Source organism: Rhinopithecus roxellana, chromosome 10 (assembly GCF_007565055.1).
Source record: "Rhinopithecus roxellana isolate Shanxi Qingling chromosome 10, ASM756505v1, whole genome shotgun sequence".
In the NCBI taxonomy this organism is placed as follows: Eukaryota; Metazoa; Chordata; class Mammalia; order Primates; family Cercopithecidae; genus Rhinopithecus; species Rhinopithecus roxellana.
In genome coordinates, this window is record NC_044558.1 from 96,119,739 (window position 1) to 96,136,296 (window position 16,558).

The 16,558-nt window shown below is 52.6% G+C and overlaps 1 protein-coding gene across 1 annotated transcript in view; it reads left to right on the forward strand.

Moving 5' to 3' along the window:
* Positions 1-15,787, forward strand: part of TRPV4 (transient receptor potential cation channel subfamily V member 4) — a 50,618-nt gene extending 34,831 nt beyond the window's left edge. Inside the window, exons 7-16 of the mRNA XM_030938954.1 lie at positions 1,878-2,057; positions 4,123-4,281; positions 4,582-4,674; positions 5,010-5,083; positions 5,782-5,947; positions 6,168-6,234; positions 9,856-10,172; positions 11,734-11,861; positions 14,422-14,543; positions 15,087-15,787. Of these exons, the coding sequence (XP_030794814.1) occupies positions 1,878-2,057; positions 4,123-4,281; positions 4,582-4,674; positions 5,010-5,083; positions 5,782-5,947; positions 6,168-6,234; positions 9,856-10,172; positions 11,734-11,861; positions 14,422-14,543; positions 15,087-15,244 (1,464 nt within the window). The 3' untranslated portion in view covers positions 15,245-15,787. The remainder of the gene's footprint in view (positions 1-1,877; positions 2,058-4,122; positions 4,282-4,581; positions 4,675-5,009; positions 5,084-5,781; positions 5,948-6,167; positions 6,235-9,855; positions 10,173-11,733; positions 11,862-14,421; positions 14,544-15,086) is intronic.
* The last annotated feature ends 771 nt before the right edge of the window (positions 15,788-16,558 follow it).

The window sequence follows — 16,558 nt, forward strand, 5'->3', positions numbered from 1 at the left end:
CTGGTATTCATTATTGATATGTGCACACACCTCCCAACATGCCAACCCCAGTGTGCAGATGTCCCAGCTCAAGAACCTGCTATGGCTCCCTAGTGTCCAGCCAAGCTCCTTAGCTTCATCCCCGAGCCTCTTGCCTCATGTCACCCTACTGGATGTTCACCACTCCACCCCTACCAGCCAGGATGCGCCACTGATAGGAAAGTGAGTCCCAGGGCTCTAGCCCAGCAGTGCTCCCAGCCTCGAACCTGCTGAGTGCCTCTTCCCTAGTTCCTTCCCCTTTCTGGGCTGCACAGCACGGGGCCTGGAGAAGGGTTTCTCAACTTCAGCACGATTATTTTGGGCGGCAGGTTCTTTGTGGTGGGGACCATCTTGTCCTTTTGCTGGACATTGATCTGCATCCTGGGCCTCTACCCACCAGATGCCAGGAGCACCTTCCCTTACACTTGTGACCACCAAAAATATCTCCAGAACGTTGCTGAAATGTCCTCTGGGGGGCACTGTCACTGTGTTTGGGAACCAAGTCTGGAGTGCCCTAGAGGCAGGAGCACCTGTCCAAGCCCTGGCGCTACCACTTCCCAGTGTGTGACCTCAGACATCTCATCTCCCTTTTCTGTGCCTCAGTTTCCTTGTCTGTAAAATGGGGATATAAGAGTGCCCTCTGGTGTGGTGCTGTGACAATTAAATGCGGTATCCACATAAGGCTCTTAGGAAGGAGCCCAGGAGAGGCAATAAGTGCTCACTTGCATGTCTGTAATGCCAGCTAGTTGGGAGGCTGAGGTGAGAGGATCGTTTAAGTCCAGCCTGGGCAACATAGTGAGATCCTAAATAAATAAAAACCAAAATAAAAATAAATAAATAAAAATGTAGCAAAATTACTAAAATTGCAATTATTCCAGGACCCTGAGGCAGTAGAAAGGCTCCAGCTTAAATCTTCTTCTTAAATCTTGCTCCAGCTCTATCTTCGGCTGGACTCGGTGGCTCATGTCTATAAACCTAACACTTTGGGAGGCTGAGGTGGGAGGATCACTTGAGCCCAGGAGATTGAGGCTGCAGTGAGCTGTGATAGTGCCACTGCACTCCAACCTGGGCAATAGAGCCAGAACCTGTCTCAAAAAAACCCCCAAAATCCTGGCTTGGCACGGTGGCTCACGCCTGTAATCCCAGCACTCTGGGAGGCTGAGGTGGGTGGATCACCTGAGGTCAGGAGTTCAAGACCAGCCTGGCCAACATGGTGAAACCTCGTCTCTACTAAAAATACAGAAATATTAGCCAGGTGTGGTAGCAGGCACCTGTAATCCCAGCTACTCAGGAGGCTGAGGCAGGAGAATTGCTTGAACCTGGGAGGTGAAGGTTGCAGTGAGCTGAGATCACGCCACTGTACTCTGGGCTGGGTGACAGAGTGAGATTCTGTCTCAAAACAAAAACAAACCCCCAAATCCTAACATTGCCTGACCTTGGGCAATTCCCAACCCCTCTCTGTGCCTCAGCTTCCCTGTGTGTAAGCCAGGGAAGGAGTGGTAACAGGAAGGACCGCATATGATCGTCAGTATTATAATTCACATATTATTAAGATGGATTCATTGCTATTTTAACGGCATGAAGAAGATATTCATTACAATTAAGATGTTGAAGGCTCATTCAGGTTCCGTCTGGCTCCAGCTGACTGGTTAAGTGTCTTCTGGAACATCTTTCATTTTTCCCAGCCTCCACTCTTTATCTGTAAACCAAGATAGTAAGAGCAAGAATTAAGATGAGGAAGGGGTCCTCCAGCAGCCAGTGCTCAGCTGTTTTCTGGGGAGGCGTCATGTGCTGAGCTGGGCCCAGCCCTGGGGGCCTCTCCAGTGTGAGCCCCCTGACCCTCCTGGCCCCCTGTGTAGATCTTTCAGCACATCATCCGGCGGGAGGTGACGGATGAGGACACACGGCACCTGTCCCGCAAGTTCAAGGACTGGGCCTACGGGCCAGTGTATTCCTCGCTTTATGACCTCTCCTCCCTGGACACGTGTGGGGAAGAGGCCTCCGTGCTGGAGATCCTGGTGTACAACAGCAAGATTGAGGTGAGCTCCAGGAGAGGGCATGGGGTGCGAGGAAGGAGGGGCAGGGCTGGGAGCAGGGATGGGGCCCTGGGGCTGGGCTGGGGGAGACAGCCCCAGCCTCTAGGACCCAACGTGGCGGGTCTGTTGGCTGAATGCAAGAGAAGGTGCCAATTAAGTGCCCAGAACAGTGTCTGGCATGTGAGGAAATGAGCAAGACTTGTGGGAAGGTGGACTTTTGGAGTAGGTAGGACTGGGTTGGGATCCTGGCTCTGTAACTTACATGCTGTGTGTCTCAGGACAAGTGGCTCCACCTCTCTGGGTCTCAGTTTCCTCGTTTGTAACCTGGGGATAAGGATCATGCATATACCATGGGGTTGTTGGGAGGACCAAAGAGGTTAATTTTAGAATGGCCTGGCACAGAGTAAACATTATGTCAGCTTTTACCATTCGTGGTTGTTATATGAACTTTTGAAAGCTCTTTTTTTCAGCCAGGCGTGGTGGCTTATGCCTGTAATTCCAGCATTTTGGGGAGCCAAGGTGGGCGGATTGCTTGAAGCCAGGAGTTTGACACCAGCCTGGGCAATATGGCGAAACCCCATCTCTACAAAAATAAAAATAAAAATAAAAATTAGCTGGGCGTGGTGGTGCGAGCCTGTAGTCCCAGCTACTTGGGAGGCTGAGGTGGGAGGATCACCTGAGCCTGAGGATGTCAAGGCTTCAGCGAGCCAAGATCATGCCACTGCACTCCAGCCTGGGTGACAGAGTCAGACCCTGTCTCATAAAACAAAACAAAACAAGTTTTTTTTTCCTACTTAGCAATATTTCGTGAAAATCATTCTGTAGTTTTAAATATTCTTTGGTAATATTGTCGCTGCATGTAAATGTACCATAGTCAAATGAACCGTTCTGTTATTGTTGGTTGCTTGGGTTTGTTTCTGCCTGTAACTATCAGCAATAACACTACAAGAGCATCTCTGTGGCTGTGTTATTGCACAAATCATGATTATGGAGAAACTCAAGTCATTAAAGAGCTAGGAAGCTATACAAATGGAGCAGAAAATGCTGGGGACTGGGTGCAGGTGGTCCCCCTTCTAACCCTGCCCTGTGGCTTACTGGTCTGTGAGCTTGGCTTCCTTGCAAGACCTCATTTCTGTCATTTTTTGAATTAGTGGCCATCTTGATTTAAATTAGTGGTGGCAGCAGGTTTAGCATCTCAGGTGCAAACTGATTGATTGGTAGTGTCTACCCAGGGAACTGTATGAATACAATTGTGCAGGGCTCAATTATTGATGTCTGCCCTGGGTTCAGAATTGGAGAATTGTGGTAAGTCAATCATTTATCATCTTTGGGCAAAAATTTCTCGATCTTTCTCTCTGAATCAATTTCTGAGAATGGAGGTCAGGATTTATACTTGCAGCAAGCTACATAGATGATTTTGCGGCCAATAGCTTGGTACTATCCACAGATTGGAGTTTGGGAACCATGAGAATAAATGTCCTTTTTTCTTTTTTGAGACGGAGTCTCGCTCTTGTTGCCCAGGCTGGAGTGCAGTGGCGCAGTCTAGGCTCACTGCAATCTCCGCCTCCCAGGTTCAAGTGATTCTCCTGCCTCAGCCTCAGGAGTAGCTGGGATTACAGGTGTGCGCCACCACGCCCGGCTAATTTTTGTATTTTTAGTAGAGTCGGGGTTTCACCACGTTGGCTAGGCTGGTCTTGAACTCCTGACATCAGGTGATCTGCCTGTCTCGGACTCCCAAAGTTCTGGGATTACAGGCGTGAGCCACCGTGCCCTGCCTGAAAATAAATGTCTTTTAAGGGACTTTCCAGTTCTGAGTTCTGTGATGCTAGAATAGGGCGGAAAGGTACATTGAGGCAGAATTGGGCAGAATTTCAAATGGTGAGTGCAGGAGCTTGGGGCTGATTTTCAGTATCTGTCCAGTTCCCCATGAATCCTTGAATGCAGCTAAGGAATGGATGGAAAGAGAAAGCGCTGTCGGGGCGGAGGGTGGGGGAAAGCACACCTGGGGTAGCCTGCCAGGACCCCCCCACCTCAGGAAGGCAGCCCCTGACCACCCTGCCTCTCACAGAACCGCCACGAGATGCTGGCTGTGGAGCCCATCAATGAACTGCTGCGGGATAAGTGGCGCAAGTTCGGGGCCGTGTCCTTCTACATCAACGTGGTCTCCTACCTATGCGCCATGGTAATCTTCACCCTCACCGCCTACTACCAGCCTCTGGAGGGCACGGTGAGTGCCCAGGGACCAGGCAGGGGCTGGGACAGGCACTGGCTGAGCCATGCAGGACGGGGGCACAACCTCGTCCCTCTGGGTCCCCTGTGGGAGGAACTGGAGAAGGTTTAGGAACAGGTTGGGGAGGCGCCCTCCAACATGCAGGGGTGGCCCTGAGCTGGGAGGAGGGAGACTCAGGAGCAAGAGAGTGAAGGAGGAGGCTACATGGGATCCAGATGTTTTGGGTCTGGGGGAACATCTGGGGGCCAGATGTCGGAGGGGCTGGGTGACAACCTGTGTGCCCTTGCTGCTCCCCAGCCACCGTACCCTTACCGCACCACGGTGGACTACCTGCGGCTGGCTGGCGAGGTCATTACGCTCTTCACTGGGGTCCTGTTCTTCTTCACCAACGTGAGTGCCTGGCCCCCGTGCCCCCCACTCTGCCTGCTCTCCTCTTCCTCTTCTCTCCCTGCACCTCTTTTCTCTCCTTCTTCTTCTCTTCTCTCTCCTCCAAATCGTCCTTCTCCTTTCCTTCCTCCTTTTATTTTCCCATTTCTCTTCTACCTCCTCCAATCCCATATTCTCCATCTCTGCTTTTTTCTCCTTTTCTAACAGGAAAGAGTCCTTTGTCTTTTCTCTGTACTAGCCTCTGCCTCCCTGTCTTCTATTGCTTTCTCTGTCTCCTCTCTCCTCCTCTCCTCTCCTCCTGGCCCCACCCCTTTCACGTGCCTCCTTCTGTCTTCCAGATCAAAGACTTGTTCATGAAGAAATGCCCTGGAGTGAATTCTCTCTTCATTGATGGCTCCTTCCAGCTGCTCTAGTAAGTGGAGGTCCCTGGGCCGGCAGCTTTTGGGTGAGGAAGGTGGGTTTGGGCTGCTAGGTCATCCAGATTCAGGAGAGAGGTGATTCTATTAGAATGAATGCACCCAGCCTGGGCAGCTCTAACCCAAAGTCAGGACAAAGCCACAAACAATAGGGTTTTCTGGTTAAAGAAAAATTCTGATTGCTAGGGAGTTATCATATATACCATGGATAGAAATAATTATGCTGGTGAATGATTGCTAATGTCTGCCTGAAGGGCCATGTTAAGAATTTTGCACCTGTGTCTGTGTTTAGTGGGAAAGAGTTGGGATTGATTAATGATGTCTGCCTGGGACACAGGATGAGAGAGTTACTGTGTGTGTGTTACCTCTTCCACGTTTCCCTTAGAGCTGGAGAACGATGAAATTCCCTTAGCCACAAAATCTCCGCTGAACACCACTAAATCTTTCTTTAGCAATTCCAAGGGGCATCACTTTAGGATCTTGTGGGACCTCAGGATTAATTGCCAGCTCATTGAATGTTGTTGTTAACAGAATGCTGGGGAACCCTGCTAATCCACTTTGTTTCTTTCCTGGGGGTCTAGAAAGCATTGGGAAGTCCTGATACCCTGGAGGGCTTGGAGGCTTGTCTCCCCCTCCAGAGCCTCATTGTCCCCTCTCCCCTCTGGCCTCTCTCATGGTCTCTGCTGCACTGCAGCTTCATCTACTCTGTCCTGGTGATCGTCTCAGCAGCCCTCTACCTGGCAGGGATTGAGGCCTACCTGGCCGTGATGGTCTTTGCCCTGGTCCTGGGCTGGATGAATGCCCTTTACTTCACCCGTGGGTTGAAGCTGACGGGGACCTATAGCATCATGATCCAGAAGGTACGGGCTGGGAGGGCCCTCTGGACTCGTGTGTTCCTGGAGGGAGCCACACACACCACATGCACACTTATGTGCCTGCAGACCTGAGGATGCCGGGTATCGTGAGGGCAGGAGGCATGGTCTGGACACTGGGGTGGGACCAGGGTGGAGATGGAGAAATGGGGAAAGTGAGAAACCACATGTCTCCTTTTTGCCTCCATAATCCCACTGGGGTCTTTAGATACTCTTCAAGGACCTTTTCCGATTCCTGCTGGTCTACTTGCTCTTCATGATCGGCTACGCTTCAGGTGAGCTCTGGGTGCTCAGGTGGGCCTGGCAGGGGTGGTACAAGGATGGGAACAGTAGCCATGATATATTGGGGATAATAGCAGCCTTGCTGAGTTCTTTTTTTTTTTTTTTTGAGATGGAGTTTCACTCCTGTTGCCCAGGCTGGAGTGCAATGGTGCAATCTCAGCTCACTGCAACCTCTACCTCCCAGGTTCAAGCGATTCTCCTGCCTCAGCCTCCCATGTAGTTGGAATTACAGGCTCCTGCCACCACACCCTGCTAATTTTTTTTTTTTTTCACCCTGTTGGCCAGGCTGGTCTTGAACTCCTGACCTCAGGCTATCCACCCATCTCGGCCTCCCAAAGTTCTGGGATTACAGGTGTGAGCCAATATGCCCGGCCACTGAGTTCTTATTTGTGTGCCAGGCACCAGACTAAGTAACATTTCCATCCTTGCCTCCCAACAAGCCTGTAAGCTAAGTGCCTTTATTATCCCCTCTTATAGGAAAGGAAACTGAGGCTTAGGAGGGTTAAATAACTAGCACAAGTTCAAAAGCCAGTGAATGGTGGCTGGGCGCAGTGGCTCATGCCTGTAATCCCAGCACTTCAGGAGGCCAAGGTAGGTGGATCACTTGAGGTCAAGAGTTTGAGACCAGCCTGGCCAACATGGCAAAACCCTGTCTCTACCAAAAAATACAAAAATTAGACAGGCATGGTGGCACGCAACTATAGACCCAGCTACTCAGAAGGCTGAGGCACAAGAATCGCTTGAACCCAGAAGGTAGAGGTTGCAGCGAGCCGAGATGGCGCCACTGCACTCCAGCCTGGGCAACACAGCAAGACTCTGTCTCAAAAAAAAAAAAAAGAAAAAAGCTAGTGAATGGTAAAACTGGAGTGTCAGCTATTGCTACAAAGGAAGCCACCTAAAGCTTAGTGGCTTAAAATAGCACCCACTTATTATTATTATTATTGTTGTTGTTGTTGTTTGTTTTTTTGTGGCAAGGTCTCTGTAGCTGAGGCTGGAGGGCAGTGGTGCTCTTGGCTCACTGTGACCTCTGCCTCCCGGGTTCAAGCGATTCTCTTGCCTCGGCCTCTCGAATAGCTGGGATTACAGGCCTGTGCCACCACACATGGCTAAGTTTTATATTTTTGGTAGAGATGGGGTTTCACCATGTTGGCCAGGTTGATCTCGACCTCCTGACCCCAAGTGATCCACCCACCTTGGCCTCCCAAAGTGCTGGGATTACAGGCGTGAGCCACTGCACCAGGCCAACTTATTATTGTTTATGAGTCGGTGGGTCAGCTGGGTGGCTGTGCTGCCCTGGGCCAGGTTTGGCTGATCCCTACAGGCTCTTGTGCCTGTGGTCAGCTGGAAGGCTGGCTGCCGGCTGACCAGTCTAGCTAGTATGGACTTGGTTAGAGGGGCTTTGCTATCTGTCTTCCATGTGGTCACTCATCTCTGGCCAGCTAGCTTGGGCTTGTCCACATGGTAGCCTTAGGCTTCCAAGAACATGAGCAGAAGTGTTCAAGGACACCTCCTGGCGTGGCATCACTGCTGCCTTACTCTGTTGGCCAAAGCAAGTCCCAAGGCCAGCCTCGATTCAACGGATGGGGAAATAGACGTCATTTCTTTTTTTTCTTTTTTTTTTGGTGGAGACAGGGTCTTGCTATGTTGCCCAGTCTGGTCTTGAACTCCGGGGCTCAAGCAGTCCTCCCACCTCAGCCTCCCAAAGTGCGGGATTATAGGCGCGAGCCACCGTGCCTGGCCTAGACTCCACTTCTTGGTGGGAGAAGCTGTAAAGCCACATTGAAGGGGCATGGATACATAGAAGGATAAAATTTAATAATTAAACTACTAGCCCAGGTATTTTCTTAAAGCCTGACATCAGCTGCCTTTCATACACCTTCTCCCTGATGTCACGATGCCACTCAGAAGCATTCTGGGACCTCAGTGGCATGGGCCATGGGGGAAGGACCAGGGACCAGGGCTGGAGAAACTGGTCCCTGAGGGGTGGGCAATCTGACATCAATGCCCAGCATCCAAAGGGGAGTGGCCGACTCAGGTTAGACCCAGACACATTCACATCTGAGCAGGTTCATCTGGGGACGAACCTGGCACAGGAATCTCATAAGGGTGATATTTTAACCCATGACGGTGGTCAAGGCTGTATGTGGATTATTGGGGGGAAGTGGAATTGTGGTTTTCACTGGGGAGATAGGGACAGGGTACAGCTTTCCCCTTCTAGGAATCACACTGGAAAAACTAGACAGTGTCGAGGATTCAGCGGTTTGGGATTCAGGTCAGCGATCTAGCCCTACTGCAGTCCTAGTTGTTGAAACTGAGGAGAAACAAGGGTTAGAGTAGCAGCTGAGCAGTCAGCTCAGTCACAGGGCTTCTTCTTATAGGATGTACTAGATCTCGGTTCTGAGGCTGACATGACATAAACAGGACACACACGCTTCTCTTCCCACACTTTGGTGCCCATAGCAGACATTACTAATGGATCACAGAACAGTTTTTCTGGTGAGTCCAGACAAGGTCTCAGAATCCTTCTCTGTTGAGAAGGTGCTATGCAACTGAAGAGTATTAGCATATGAGTTGAAATCTGCATACTCTGATCTCTGGTTGCAGGCAATATGGCATTCTATGCCCCACTGAGTGATGAGACTGAGCCTTCTTCATGCTCCCCTCCCTGGCTGGTTTAGGGACAGGTTGTTGCTGCCAAACTGTGTTGAGAAGGAATCTGAAGCTTTACCTGGGCTTAGTAGAAAAGGAGAACCATGATGAGTTTGAGATGTCTGGAACAGGAGAGGCCCCTTAGAGAACATGGCTTCGGGGACAGTCAGGACTGGTGCCTGGTTTCAGCCCCCATTTTTCCTCTCTGGGTTGGGTTGCAGTGGGAAACTGTCAGAGAGAGAGAGTCTGCCCCTGGGAATGGGGACATTCCAGAGCCCCCAGTACCTATAAGAATGGTAGGTTGCATTAGGATTTCCCAACACTATTGACATTTGAGACCAGATCATTCTTCATGGCAGGGACCATCCTGTGCATTGTAGGGTGTTGGGCAGCACGCCTGGCCTCCACCCACCTGATGCCAGTAGCACCCCCACCCCCAGTCGTAGCAACCAAATATGTCTTTAGACATTGCCGAATGTCCCCTGGTGGGGAAAATTGAGACCCTCCCTGGACTAGATCCTGCAAACCTCTTCCCTCCCAGTAGCAGGGAACCACCAGGTTTTATAAGGAGGGGTGAACTGTCCCAGGTTGGAAACAGAGCAGGTCAAAACTCCCATGCTTTTCAGTAGTGGGATTGCACCTGTGAGTAGCCACTGCACTCCATCCTGGGCAACATAGCAAGACCCCATCTCAGAAAGAAAGAAAAAGAGAGAGAGAGAGAGAGAGAAAACCTCTTCCTATCAGCAAGTTTATGGAAAGAGCAAAGGCTTCAAAGGCTTTGGGATCAGGGGGACTTGGGTTTGGTGTGGCTTGGCTGATGTGCAGGGTGACACAGGTCAGCGTGTGGGCCAGGGTGCTCCCCTCATTAGGCCTCAGCTTTCCCCTCCAGCAAATGAAAATGACACCCTCCACCTCTCTGTGCGTGTCCTCACACTCAGCGAGTGCCACCCCCACCCCTCCCACAGCCCTGGTCTCCCTCCTGAACCCGTGCGCCAACTTGAAAGTGTGCAATGAGGACCAGACCAACTGCACAGTGCCCACTTACCCCTCGTGCCGTGACAGCGAGACCTTCAGCACCTTCCTCCTGGACCTGTTTAAGCTGACCATCGGCATGGGCGACCTGGAGATGCTGAGCAGCACCAAGTACCCCGTGGTCTTCATCATCCTGCTGGTGACCTACATCATTCTCACCTTTGTGCTGCTCCTCAACATGCTCATTGCCCTCATGGGCGAGACGGTGGGCCAGGTCTCCAAGGAGAGCAAGCACATCTGGAAGCTGCAGGTGAGGCCCCAGGGCCCCCAGCCCCATCCCACCGGCCACCCTCGTCCTTCCAAGGACACTCACCCGACTGGCTTCCTCGGCCTTCCACTCTGAGCAAGCCGTGTCTTCGCATTCTGCCTCCACTTCCCTGTCTGTAAAATGGGCATCAGAGGCTGCTGCTGACTTCCCGGAGCTGCCTCATGAATTTCGAGGTGGCTTCTTGCCTGGCCATGGGACTCAGATTCTCCTTGTGGTTCAGCTCACAGGACACAGTTGGCTCCACCCAGCATGACTGAGTGACTTCTGCCAGCTCAGAAAGTGCTCAGTGGGCATCAGCGTTTCAGCAGGGGTCCCACGCTGAGCCCAGGGGCAGCTTTTGTGCTCCAGCACGCCAGCACAGGGATGTCAGCATTCTCACGGGGGTCTTTTACTAGCACCGTGAGCATGCTTCCTAGAGGAGAAACCAATGGGGACGGGGGCTGCCTTGGCCCTGGGGAGCTGCAGCCTTTACTTCCCAAAAGCTTTCTATACAATCCTGGGAAGCGCAGGCCCTGGGATCACAGCCCTCCCAGGCCAGGTGCAGCCTACAAACCTGGTGTCCTAATAAACAGTGCTGCCTCATGGCCCAGAAATACAGCACCCATATTTACTTTGACTGTGCATTTCAGGAAAATGGTGCAGTGAAAAAAAAAGGCCCAAGGTTGTCCTCCCAGGACTGGGTCTGAGGGAAACAACTCCGGCCTGCTCTTAACCTTTATCTGTATTGCTTACTTCATTGGGCCTCAGTTTCCCCACTGGGCATTACAGGATGCAAACTGGGCATCCTGTGGGCTGAAGTGCAATGGCACGCTCTTGGCTCACTGCAACCTCTGCCTCCCAGGCTCAAGTGATTCTCCCACCTCAGCCTCCCAAGTAGCTGGGACTAAGGTGTGCACCACCGCACCTGGCTAATTTTTGTATTTTTTGTAGAGATGGGGTTTCACCATGTTACCCAGGCTGGTCTTGAACTTCTGAGCTCAAGAGATCGTCCTGCCTTGGCCTCCCAAAGTGCTGAGATTGCAGGTGTGAGCCACTCCACCCAGCCTCAGACCATTATATTAAAAAAAAAAAAAAAAAAAAAAAAAACTGCAAAATTTAAAAATTAAGAGTTTCCCTATGAAAATCCAGCTTTCCGGCTTTTCTTGAAAAGTTCGAAGCCCCAGGCAGTGCAGGGTCTGAATTCCTGCCTGGGAGCCCTCAGGTGGGGTAAGTGGCAACTACCCCCTTAAATGGGGGCATTTGCTCCCTGTTCGCCCCAGTCTCCACCCCTCCCTCATGTTCTCAGCACTGAGTGGCGACTGCTGTGTAAGTGTGATGGGGCTTGGACTGCAGCCTTTCTGCACCTGACCCTGTTTTACCCATCTGTTTTCCTGCCTGCCACCTGTGGGTATTTGAGTTTATAAATCCTGTGTCTAGGGGGCAGTAGGAGTGTAAATGCCTAGTTCTGGGCCCACCCTGGCCGGTTGTCTCATTTCTGCCATCAGAGCGGCAGGCGCGGGCTGTGAGGCTCACTGATGTCCCTCCTGACCCTCCCTCTCCGCAGTGGGCCACCACCATCCTGGACATTGAGCGCTCCTTCCCCGTGTTCCTGAGGAAGGCCTTCCGCTCCGGGGAGATGGTCACTGTGGGCAAGAGCTCAGACGGCACTCCTGACCGCAGGTGGTGCTTCAGGTGAGGCTGGGGCAGTGGGGCCGGGCAGGCAGGGCGGAACCGTCCCCACTGGCTCGGGGCCCCTGCTGCTCCAGCGTCGTCTACCCATTGCAATTTCTGGAGCCACTGAGGCCCCAAGAGGCCCAAGCAGAGTTCATTTCCACCAGGCGATCTTAGGCAAGTCGGCCCACCTCTCTCAGCCTCAGTTTCTTCATCTGTGAAATGAGACAATGATCGCGTGGGCTCCTAGGCTGGTGGTGTGGATTAGACAGGTCAGCACATGAGAATTGTTCTGCCAGTGCCCGACGCGCATTGGAACACCACAGGCTCCCCTGTTCCTTGCTCAGCGGGAAGCAGAGACTTGGATGGTGGGTTCATTTCAGAGCATCACCCTCTATCTAGCAAACAGTGGGGTGGGCTCTAGTGCCTTGCATGCAATGGGAAGCTGAGGAATCTGCAGTTTCCAAGGCTGGAGACCTCACCCAGCCCATCTGCAGAATGACTGTTCCAGAGGCACAGGGAGTGCCAGCTTCTTAGGTGAACCCCTTCATGAATCTTTTCTTTTCAGTTGATTCATTCTTTAAAGTGGTTGTCAGCATAGAGCATAAGCAGAATGTTGTTTGTTTGTTTTGAGACGGCGTCTTGCTCTGTCACCGAGGCTGTAGTGCAGTGGCGCCATCTCGTCTCACTGCAAGCTCTGCCTCCTGGGTTCATGCCATTCTCCTGCCTCAGCCTCCCGAGTAGCTGGGACTACAGGCGCTCGCCACCACGGCCGCCTAATTTTTTGTATTTTTAGTAGAGACAGGGTTTCACCGTGCTAGCCAGGATGGTCTCGATCTCCTGACCTCGTGATCCACCCGCCTCGGCCTCCCAAAGTGCTGGGATTACAGGCCTGAGCCACTGTGCCTGGCTGAGCATAAGCAGAATGTTTGGAGTCAGGCAGTCAATTTCCTCATCTGTAAAATAGGAACAATATTAGCCCCCACCTCCTAGGCCAGCTGATCAGTTCAATTCCATTTTTTATTTGTTTTTAGAGGCAGGGTTGCTCAGGCTGGAGTGCAGTGGTGTGATCATAGCTGACTGCAGCCTCCAACTCCTGGGCTCAAGCAATCCTCCCACCTCAGCCTCCTCATGCCACGATGTCTGACCAATTTTTAATTTTTTTGTAGAGATGGGGTTCTTGTTATGTTGCCCAGGCTGGTCTCAAACTCCTGGTCTCAAGCAATCCTCTCACCTCAGCTTCCCACAATGCTGGAATTCCAGGTGTGAGCCACCACCCACAGCCTCTGTTCAGTTTTAATCCAAAGCTCAAATCCTAGCTGGGTGTGGTGGCTCACGCTTGTAATCCCAGCACTTTGGGAGGCCAAGGCAGGAGGATTGCTTGAGGTCAGGAGTTTGAGACTACCCTGGGTAACATGGTGAAATCCCATGTCCACTAAGAATACAAAAACTAGCCGGGCGTGGTGGCGGGCACCTGTGATCCCAGCTACTCAGGAGGCTGAGGCAGGAGAATTGCTTGAACCTGGTAGGCAGAGGTTGCAGTGAGCCGAGACTGTGCCACTGCACTCCAGCCTGGGGGACAGAGCAAGACTCTGTCTCAAAACAAACAAAAATGAATAGATATGATAATATGTAAAAAATAAAAAAAAAGATAATATGTCAAAACAAATGAGGGGATAAACAAAATGTGGGTTATGCGTACAGTGAAATATTATCTGGGCCAGGCGTGGTGACTGTAGTACCAACACTTTGGGAAGCAAGGCAAGAGGATTGCTTGAGCCCAGGAGTTCAAGATTAACATAGTGAAACCCCATATCTGCAAAAAAAATTTAAAAAAATTAGCCAGGTGTGGTGGCATATGCCTGTAATCCCAGCTACTCGGGGGGCTGAAGTGGGACGATCACTTGAGCCTGGGAGGTCAAGTTTGCAGTGAGCTGTGATCGTGACACTGCACCCCAGCCTGGGCAACGGAGTGAGACCCTGTCTCAAAAGAAGGATAAAAAAAAAATTCTGCTTGGGGAAATGGAAGAGTTTTGGAAATAGACAGCAGTGATGGTCACACAATGTGGATGTGCTTAATGCCACTGAATTGTATACTCAAAAATGATTAAGATGGCAATTGTGTGTGTGTGTGTGTGTGTATACACACACACACATATACACACCAATTTTTTTTTTTGAGATGGAGTCTCGCGCTCTGTCCCCCAGGTTGGAGTGCAGTGGTGTGATCTCGGCTCACTGCAACCGCCTCCCAGGTTCAAGCGATTCTCCTGCCTCAGCCTCCTGGGTCGGTGGGACTACAGGCGCCTGCCACCATGCCCCGCTAATTTTTTTTTTTTTTTTTGTATTTTTAGTAGAGGTGGGGTTTCACCATGTTGGCCAGGCTGGTCTTGAACTCCTGACCTCAAATGATCCACCCACCTTGGCCTCCCAAAGTGCTGGATTGCAGGCATGAGCCACCACGCCCAGCTTTGTTATGTAAATGTTACCATAATTAAAAAAAAGGAGGGTGTGCTGGGGATGGTGGCATGGGGAACATCTCTGTGGGGCTCCCCATGACCCTCTGCTTGGGCCCCACCAGGGTGGATGAGGTGAACTGGTCTCACTGGAACCAGAACTTGGGCATCATCAACGAGGACCCGGGCAAGAATGAGACCTACCAGTATTATGGCTTCTCACACACCGTGGGCCGCCTCCGCAGGGGTGAGTGGAAGGGTGGGTGCAGAGGGGAGCCCCAGTCCCTTCTCATCACGAATTTGCTTTGAGCAGTCCTGCTCCTTTCTGGGACCCAGTGTCCGTGTCTGCAGAATGAGAGTGTGCCCTTGAGTTTCCTCTGCTGCCCGTGAGTGCCTGGGGTACCTCACCTACATGATTTCATCCTGGCCCTCCCTACTGTTGACATGAGCTGGCCTGGGGAGGGAGGACAAGCTCCTCAGCCATCCCCGTGTGGAGAAAACCTTCCTGTTTGTCCAGTAAGCCGTGAGCATGCGAGATGAAGCTGGAGAGGACACGGGCACTCAGGGCATTCGGCTCCAAGCTTGAATCCTGGTTCCTCCGTTCTCTCTTGGGGAGGTGCCTTGACCTCTCTTGAGCCCCAGTTTCAACCTCTGTAAAATGAGCATAGTCACACCCCCCCCCACCCCTTCAGAGCACTGTGGAGTGCCCAGTACACAGTAGGCACTCAATATATGCACGCTGTCTCTCCACCAACCCCCAACCCCTCCCTCTGATGTGCTTGCGGTGCAGATCGCTGGTCCTCGGTGGTACCCCGCGTGGTGGAACTGAACAAGAACTCGAACGCGGACGAGGTGGTGGTGCCTCTGGACAGCATGGAGAACCTGCGCTGCGACGGCCACCAGCAGGGTTACCCCCCCAAGTGGAGGACTGATGACGCCCCGCTCTAGGGACTGCAGCCCAGCCCCAGCTTCTCTGCCCATCCATTTCTAGTCCAGCCGCATTTCAGCAGTGCCTTCTGGGGTGTCCCCCCACACCCTGCTTTGGCCCCAGAGGCGAGGGCCCAGTGGAGGTGCCAGGGAGGCCCCAGGACCCTCTGGTCCCCAGGCTCTGCCTCCCCACCCTGGGGTGGGGCTCCCGGCCACCTGTCTTGCTCCTATGGAGTCATATAAGCCAATGCCAGAGCCCCTCCACCACAGGGCTCAGGCCCCTGCCCCTGCCTCTCCATTATTTATTTGCTCTGCTCTCAGGAAGCGACGTGACCCCCGCCCCAGATGGAACCTGGCAGAGGCCTCAGGACCCTGTTCCAAGTGCACTGCCCAGCCAAGCCCCAGCCTCAGCCTGCGCCTGAGCTGCATGTGCCACCATTTTTGGCAGCGTGGGAGCTTTGCAAGGTGGCTGTGGCCCTCGGCATGGGGCCGTGCCTTCTGTATGTTCTGTAGAGTGTCTGGGATTTGCTGGTGCTCAATAAATGTTTTTTCATTGATGGTGGAGATGGCAGGACGATGGTGGGGGTGGGAGGGATGGTAACAGGCATGAGACTACAGTGAAGGAGATGGGAGAGCTAGGAAATGCCTGGGGGAAGCCAGGGGCAGGGGTGAGAGTGAGGGCAGAAGCACTGACCTGGAGGCATTTAGAGTGTTGGTGGTTGGGGGCTGGACTGGGTGGTTGTGATGGTGATGGTGGCCTGAGAGGTGGCTGAGGTGGCTGTAGGGAAGGTGGGGGTGGAGGGAGGGGAGGAGGGTGATGCTGGTGGGGGTAATAATGCTGGTCAGGGAGAGTCAAGTTGGCAGGGCAAGAGTGATGCTGGTGGGGGTGACAGTAGTGCTGGCTGGGGGTGATGATCCCCGTGGAGACAGTACATTTGGGCAGCGGAGAGTAGTGCTGGCTGGGGGTTGATGATGCAGGTGTGGGGGCTCTGCTGCTCATCAGGGAACAGTCATGCTGGGAGTGCTGCAGGGAGGGCTGTCCTGCAAGTGGGGAGGACGGTTGCCAGGCAGCACAGAGCAGGCGTAGCAGTGGGCGAGCCCGGAGTGTCAGCAGGGGTACTGGGTGTGCACGTGGGTTGCTGTGGTGAGGACCATGGTGGCAGGGGCATATTGGCAGTGCTTGTGGAGCTAGGGTGGGTGGGGGTCATGGTGTTGCTGGCTGAGTGGGATGGTGCCTCCTTGAGGACTGCCTGCCTGTGACTGTCCACGGGATTGCATGCCACCTGGAGCTGTGAGCCATGAGCCAGAGGTGAGGCTGACCCTCTTCCCTTCTGT